Genomic DNA, 8,932 nt, shown 5'->3' on the forward strand with positions numbered 1-8,932 from the left:
CAGGTGAACGAACCGCGTGTTCGGATTCGTCTCGTTCTGAGCAACTTTCATGTATAAAACTTTTCATCCGAGTTACGGATTATTTTCTATGATTTTCTAAAGATTTAAAAGGTTTTATGTATTTATCAATATTTCGAAATAGAAAACAGAATATACTTTTGTCACCTAGTGCTATCCTAGCTTGTGTGTATGATAGTGGGACCAGTGGGGTTTGGTTGACCCAGTCAAGGGCTAACTATTCAACATATGAACAGTGTAAGTGGGTCCCGCGTGCCATTGCCTTTAGTTTAATAAAATGGTAATTAACATGGGTGATCCCACATGTCATTTATTAGGCTAAATTAGCACTAGATTAGTACTAATTGATCCAAGACCTAAGTCTAAACAAGGGCCGGCGTGATGGCACAGCCATGCAGACACACAACACACACACACACACAGACACACACACACACGCACACGCTGCACACTTGGCCATGGCCAGTCGCAAGTAGCTGCATAGCAGCGTTGACCAGCAGGAGCAGGCAAACCAGAAGCGCAGCGCCTAAGCAACACTAGCTAGCAGTAGGACGCATCCGCAGTAGCAGAACGCAGTAGAGCAATGAACGCACGGGGGCGGGAGCAGGCAGCAATAGCGCAGCGACAGCAGGAGGCGAGCGAGGGCTCGGCCACACGCGTGTGGGGGCACGGCCAGGGTACGGCGGGTGTGAGCGGGGGCACGCGCAGGCGGCCAAGGGCGTGGAGGACGTGGTCAGGGGCGTGCGGGAGCGCGGACAGCGACGCATTGAGCACAAGCTCTGACGGCATCGGGCACGGCGGTGACGGCGGCCTACGCCGATGGTTCGATGGGGGAAAATAGGGGAAACCAGAGGAGGGCTCACTAGCGAGATGGCGGCGGTCGAGGTTGGTGGAGCCGGTCGATGCCATCTTTGTGGTGCTGCACCCGATGAACGGGGACTCGGAGAAGACGCGGTTGTCGACGGGGGTCCGCCTGGACAACTCCTCCAACACCGGGGACTACGCAGGCCGCGGCAACGGCGATGACACACACAACCACATCGCGATCTCGCGAGCTCGTTTTTGAGCAGAAGGAAAGGGGGTACGATGGGGAAAGAGAGGGTATCAGACGAGCTCGATCTAGGGTTCCCAAGGGACGTTCTTAAAGGGGTGGGGGGGTACTGTGGTGTGCGTGGCGGCCATCAAGCCGTGGTGGCCATGGATGTGTGCCACGCACATGTCCCTGCCTCCTCCCCTGTTGAGAGATAGGAGAAGGCCTTAGGTGGGCCGGACTTTAGACTATAGCATTGGGCCATAAGTGAACAATGCTCTTTTCTATCCCCTTTTCTTTTCTGCTTTACATTTTCTTCAGTGTTTTGCATTTAGAATTCATACCAAATAAATTTAGTCGACTAAGAAACTTGTTACATAAATATTAATCATTATTTTGGAGAGGCCCACAATGTTTCAAGTCAAAAGGGAAATACATAAATGTTTGTTTATTTGAAAAGGGGTAATTTGTTGTTTTTGAATTTGAGAAATAAATATTTGACTTGCATATAAAGTGGGTGTGCATCCAACTTGCTTGCTCACGAAGACCTAGGGCACTTGAGGAGGCCCATTGTTGGAATATACAAGCCAAGTTCTATAGTGAAAAATTCCCGCTAGTATATGAAAGTGACAAAACAAGAGACTCTCTATCATGAAGATCATGGTGCTACTTTGAAGCAAAAGTGTGGAAAAGGATAGTAGCATTGTCCCTTCTCTCTTTTTCTCTCATTTTAAATTTTTGTTTACATTTTTATAGGCCTTCTCTTTTTTATGGCCTTTTCTTGGGTCTTCTCCTTTTTTATGGCCTTTTTCTCTCTCTTTTTTTTATTCCTCACTTGGGACAATGCTCTATTAATGATGATCATCACACTTCTATTTATTTACAACTCAATGATTACAACTCGATACTAGAACAAAGTATGACTCTATATGAATGCCTCCGGCGGTGTACCGGGATTGCGATGAATCAAGAGTGACATGTATGAAAAAATTATAAGAGGTGGCTTTGCCACAAATACGATGTCAACTACATGATCATGCTAAGCAATATGACAATGATGAATGTGTCATGATAAACGGAATGGTGGAAAGTTGCATGGCAATATATCTCGGAATGTCTATGGAAATGCCATAATAGGTAGGTATGGTGGCTGTTTTGAGTAAGATATAAGGATGTTTATGTGTGAAAGAGCGTATCGTATCACGGGGTTTGGATGCACTGGCGAAGTTTGCGCCAACTCTCAATGTGAGAAAGGGCAATGCACGGTACCGAAGAGGCTATCAAAGATGGAAGGGTGAGAGTGCGTATAATCCATGGACTCGACATTAATCATAAAGAACTCACATACTTATTGCAAAAATCTAAAAGTCATCAAAAACCTCGGTACTACGCGCATGCTCCTAGGGGGATATATTGGTAGGAAAAGACCATCGCTCGTCCCCGACCGCCACTCATAAGGAAGACAATCAAATAACACCTCATGTTTCAAATTTGTAACACAACGTTTACCATACGTGCATGCTGCGGGACTTGCAAACTTCAACACAAGTATTTCTCAATTTCACAACTACTCAACTAGTATGACTTTGATATTATTACCTTCATATCTCAAAACAATCATCAAGCATCAAACTCCTCTTAGTATTCAAAACACTCATAAGAAAATTTTTACTAATCTTGAATACCTAGCATATTAGGATTATTTAAGCAAATTACCATGCTATTTAAGACTCTCAAAAAAAATAAGTGAATCATGAGAGTTCATCTATTTCTACAAAATAAAACCACCACCGTGCTCTAAAAAGATATAAGTGAAGCACTAGAGCAAACGACAAACTACTCCGAAAGATATAAGTGAAGATCAATGAGTAGTCGAATAATTATACAACTATGTGAAGACTCTCTAACATTTAAGAATTTCAGATCTTGGTATTTTATTCAAACAGCAAGCAAAGCAAAATAAAATGACATTCTAAGAATAGCAACCATCATCTGAAGAAGCAAAAACTTAGGATCAACCGAAACTAACCGATAGTTGTTGAAGAAGAAAGGTGGAATGCCAGCCGGGGCATCCCCAAGCTTAGAAGCTTGAGACTTCTTGAAATATTATCTTGGGATGCCTTGGGCATCCCCAAGCTTGAGCTTTTGTGTCTCCTTAATTCCTCTCATATCACGGTCTCCCTAAATCTCAAAAGCTTCATCCACACAAAACTCAACAAGGATTCGTGAGATAAGTTAGTATAAACCATTGCCAAAACCTTATCATACTCTAGTGTAGAAAATCACTAAAATTATTATTCAACATTGCATACTAAATGCCTCTGCCTATTTAATAGTCCTATCCTCAAATAGAATCATTAAAGAAGCAAACATATGCAAACATAACAGCAATCTGCCTAAACAAGATAGTCTGTAAAGAGTGCAGCAAGATCCATACTTCCCTAACTCCAAAAATTGTGAAAGAAAATTCCACTGTAGTAAATTTATCAGATCTTAATATGCAAAACGTTTCAACATTTTATCACATTCTGACTTTTCTAGGGAATTATTGCAACAGCGGTAAGCTTTGTGTTTTCAAACAGCAACATGAAGACTTGTAACATAGGCATAGTAAAGACTATCAGTGCCACTTTTATTGGAATAAAAGATGCAAAACATTGTTCTAAATAACAGCAAGCAAATCCTAACAAAATAAATTGACGCTCCAAGCAAAACACATATCATGTGGTGAATAAAAATATAGCTCCAAGTAAAGTTACCGATGGAAGTAGACGAAAGAGGAGATGCCTTCCGGGGCATCCCCAAGCTTAGGCTTTTAGTTGTCCTTGAATATTTCCTTTGGGTGCCTTGGGCATCCCCAAGATTAGGCTGTTTCCACTCCTTGTTCCATAATCCATCGAATCTTTACCCAAAACTTGAAAACTTCACAACACAAAACTTAACAGAAAACTCGTAAGCTCCGTTAGTATAAGAAAGCAAATCACCATCATAAGGTACTGTAATGAACTCATTATAAATTCATATTGGTGTAATATATACTGTATTCCAACTTCTCTATGGTTCATACCCTCCGATACTACTCATAGATTCATCAAAATTAGCAAACAACATGATGAAAACAGAATCTATCAAAAACAGAACAGTCTGTAGTAATCTAAATCAAACGTATACTTATGGAACTCATAAAATTCTCAAATAAATTGATGGACCTGAGGAATTTATCTATTAATCATCTGCAAAAAGAATTAACTAAATATCACTTTCCAAATAACAATGGCAGCAATTCTCGTGAGCGCTAAAGTTTCTGTTTTACAGCATGATCGCAAAGACTTTCCCCAAGTCTTCCCAAAGGTTCTACTTGGCACAAACACTAATTAAACACAAAAAACACAACGATAACAGAGGCTAGATAAATTATTTATTACTAAACAGGAGCAAAAATCAAGGAACAAAAATAAAGTTGGGTTGCCTCCCAACAAGCGCTATCGTTTAACGCCCCTAGCTAGGTATGATGATTTCAATGATGCTCACATAAAAGATAGGAATTGAAACATAAATAGAGCATCATGAAGAATATGACTAGCAAATTTAAGTCTAACCCACTTCCTATTCATAGGGATTTTGTGAGCAAACAATTTATGGGAACAATAATCAACTTGCATAGGAAGGTAAAACAAGCATTACTTCAAAATTTAAAGCACATAGAGAGGATACTTGATGTTATTGCAATTCCTCCAAGCATATGTTCCTCCCTCATAATAATTTTCAGTAGCATCATGAATGAATTCAACAATATAACCAGCACCTAAAGCATTCTTTTCATGATCTACAAGCATAGAATTTTTATTACTCTCCACATAAGCAAAATTCTTCTCATTCGGAATAGTGGGAGTAAACTCAACAAAATAACTATCATATGAGGCATAATACAATTGAAAACTAAAATCATGATGACAAGTTTCATGGTTATCATTATTCTTTATAGCATACAAGTCATCACAATAATCATCATAGATAGCAACTTTGTTCTCATAATCAATTGGAACCTCTTCCGAAATGGTGGATTCATCACAAAATAAAGTCATGACCTCTCCAAATCCACTTTCATCAATATAATCATCATAAATAGGAGGCATGCTTTTATCATAATAAATTTTATCATCAAAACTTGGGGGACAAAAATATCATCTTCATCAAACATAGCTTCCCCAAGCTTGTGGCTTTGCATATCATTAGCATCATGGATATTCAAGGAATTCATACTAACAACATTGCAATCATGCTCATCATTAAAATATTTAGTGCAAAACATTTTAATGCATTCTTATTCTAACACTTTGGCACAATTTTCCTTTCCATCATACTCACGAAAGATATTAAAAAGATGAAGCGTATGAGGTAGACTCAATTCCATTTTTTTGTAATTTTCTTTTATATACTAAACTAGTGATAAAACAAGAAACTAAAAGACTCGATTACAAGATCTAAAGATATACCTTCAAGCACTCACCTCCCCGGCAATGGCACCAGAAAAGAGCTTGATGTCTACTACACAACCTTCTTCTTGTAGACATTGTTGCGCCTCCAAGTGCAGAGGTTTGTAGGACAGTAGCAAATTTCCCTCAAGTGGATGACCTAAGGTTTATCAATTCGTAGGAGGCATAGGATGAAGATGGTCTCTCTCAAGCAACCCTGCAACCAAATAACAAAGAGTCTCTTGTGTCCCCAACACACCCAATACAATGGTAAATTGTATAGGTGCACTAGTTCGGCGAAGAGATGGTGATACAAGTGGTATATGGATAGTAGATAATAGTTTTTGTAACCTGAAAATATAAAAACAGCAAGGTAACTAATGATAAAAGTGAGCACAAATGGTATTGCAATGCGTTGAAACAAGGCCTAGGGTTCGTACTTTCACTAGTGCAGGTCCTCTCAACAATAATATCATAATTGGATCATATAACTATCCCTCAACATGCAACAAAGAGTCACTCCAAAGTCACTAATAGCGGAGAATGAACGAAGAGATTATGGTAGGGTACGAAACCACCTCAAAGTTATTCTTTCCAATCAATCCGTTGGGCTATTCCTATAAGTGTCACAAACAACCCTAGAGTTCGTACTAGAATAACACCTTAAGACACAAATCAACCAAAACCCTAATGTCACCTAGATACTCCAATGCCACCTCAAGTATCCGTGGGCATGATTATACGATATGCGTCTCACAATCTCAGATTCATCTATTCAAACCAACACAAAGGACCTCAAAGAGTGCCCCAAAGTTTCTACCGGAGAATTACGACGAAAACGTGTGCCAACCCCTATGCATAGGTTCATGGGAGGAACCCGCAATTTGATCACCAAAACATACGTCAAGTGAATCACGTGATATCCCATTGTCACCACAGATATGCACGGCAAGACATACATCAAGTGTTCTCAAATCTTTAAAGACTCAATCCGATAAGATAACTTCAAAGGGAAAACTGAATCCATTACAAAAGAGTAGAGGGGGGAGAAAACATCATAAGATCCTACTATAATAGCAAAGCTCACGATACATCAAGATCGTATCACCTCGAGAACACGAGAGAGAGAGAGAGATCAAACACATAGCTATTGGTACATACCCTCATCCCTGAGGGAGAACTACTCCCTCCTCGTCACGGAGAGCACCAGGATGATGAATATGGCCACCGAAGAGGGATTGCCCCCTCCGGCAGGGTGCCGGAACGGGTCTAGATTGGCTTTCGGTGGCTACGGAGGCTTCTGGCGGCGGAAATCCCGATCTATTGTGCCCCCTGATGTTTTTTGGGTAGATGGAGATATATAGGCGGAAGAAGTACGTAAGGGGGGCCACGAGGGGCGCACGAGGATGGAGGGCGCGCCCAGGGGGGTGGGTCGGTGATGGTCGCTCCTCCCTTCGTCCCTGAGTGCATTACACCAAAATGTCTAGAACACGGGAACGAATGAGAAGCGATCCCCACGACAATAGTCGGGATTCTTCGTCCTCTCATGTATGGTAGAGACTCCTTCACTGATCCCTCTCTGACATTTGCGATCTTCGATGATGGTCGTTACTCCTCCTTCCCCTAGTGCATAACAAAGGTCTAACACAAGGAGAAGAAGGAGAAACGACCCCCACGACAACAGTCAGGATTCTTCGTCCTCTCTCATATATGGTGGACACACTCCCTCACTGATTTTTCGACCGCTAGTGATGGTCGTTATTCCTCCTTACCCTAGTGCATAACAAAGGTCTAGCACAAGGAGAAGAAGGAAAAACGACCCCCACGACAAAAGTCGGGATTCTTCTTCACTCACTTGTTGACTATCATGTATGGAGCCTCGACAGACTTAAAATCAACCCGAAATGTCATTTAATTATTTTTCTAGAAAATCCAGGCCACTCGATATTTCGTACATATTCTAGCACAAGCCATGTCAAAATTCACGGAAAAATCCGGCATGACCTTTGCTAAAAAAGAACATAGCTAGCGCCTAAAATTTTCCGAAACGAAAATTAATCAACACTCCAGCAAAACATAGGCCACTCGGAGGTGTTACATGCAAACATGGCCGGCCACTTGGGCAAGCACATATCCTATTTGAGCAACACTAGATATACATGTTATATCTACATCATATGAGCATTCAAACTTGATGGTCATTGCATTTCAATGGTTGAAAATATGTACAAAAACATTTCAAAATATCTTATAGGACTCATATTGACATGGAGATTTGGCTGGTCTCACCTCGAGGTCGGAGGGGGTCGGTGACGGGGACGACGGCGGGGATGATGGAGGGGCTCCTGGATTTCTGCAAAAACAAAAACCCTATAAGCTATCAACTAATCAAATGCATACGCCTCGCATAGTGCTCTCCAATTTGAGCATTCAAAATAGGAGTAGTTCTCCAATTTGAGCATTCAATAAGCAAAACTAAATCATAAAATAAATTAGTATTCAAATTAGCATGATTCAATAAGCAAAACTAAATCATCTCTTGCGTCTGTACATCGTCGAATATTATCACTAATACATCTCGAATAGTATCATACATATAACATCACTAATACAGCTAAAAACCTAGCGAACGACGGGTATCGGCACGGGCGGTGGACAACCAAAGAGAAGGAACCATCACAGGATCATAGCTCCAGTGAGATCCCTGAAGAACCTGCTAGGTATTGTCAAACCTGCCCTCCAACGCAACCATGTAACGACGGACGTGCTCATCCTCCTCGCTGACATGGTGACGTACCACCTCCGCGGGGGACGAAAGCCTCCGCACCGTCACTGGCCCACGCGACCGCCACCAAAAAGGTCCGAGTCAACGACGGGCTGCCTCTTGACCAAGCTGCACCCCCGGGAAGGTAGCACATCCCAGTACTAGCCCGACGGAGCCCAGTCCCAGACATGGCCCCTTTGATCAAGCAGGCCTGCTCTGCCGAGTCGACGACGAGGATGCGGGATAGCAATTGTCGACGTCGATGCGGGAATAATGCAGTTAACTAAAAAATAACAACAAATGTGACATGTTCAAAATATGGCATGTCCACTTCAAAACGAATCAACCTAGAATTCTGTTAAATACACCTAAAAATAAATTAGTTCTATTAATTTTCTTAGTAAAAATAAACTAGTTCTGTAATAAAATTTTAATTAGATCATATAACTAAATTTTCTTACTAAAAATAAACTAGTTCTATTAATTCAACTAGTTCAATTAAGCACTTACTATAAATAAAAATAAACTAGTTCTTACTAAAAATAAACTAGTTCAACTAGTTCTATTAATTTTCTTACTAATTCTATTAAACACTTACTAAAAAACAGTAAAAAATACATTATACAAGAACAGTAAAAAAGATTT

General features: G+C 40.9%; 1 protein-coding gene across 1 annotated transcript in view; it reads left to right on the top strand.

The window, feature by feature from the left end:
* The first annotated feature begins 888 nt into the window (after positions 1–888).
* The window catches only part of LOC119333681, a 13,238-nt gene continuing 5,194 nt past the window's right edge, over positions 889–8,932 (top strand). The window contains exon 1 of the mRNA XM_037606498.1: positions 889–903. Coding sequence (XP_037462395.1) covers positions 889–903 — 15 coding nt within the window. The remainder of the gene's footprint in view (positions 904–8,932) is intronic.

This window comes from Triticum dicoccoides, chromosome 7A (genome assembly GCF_002162155.2).
Source record: "Triticum dicoccoides isolate Atlit2015 ecotype Zavitan chromosome 7A, WEW_v2.0, whole genome shotgun sequence".
Lineage (NCBI taxonomy): Eukaryota > Viridiplantae > Streptophyta > Magnoliopsida > Poales > Poaceae > Triticum > Triticum dicoccoides.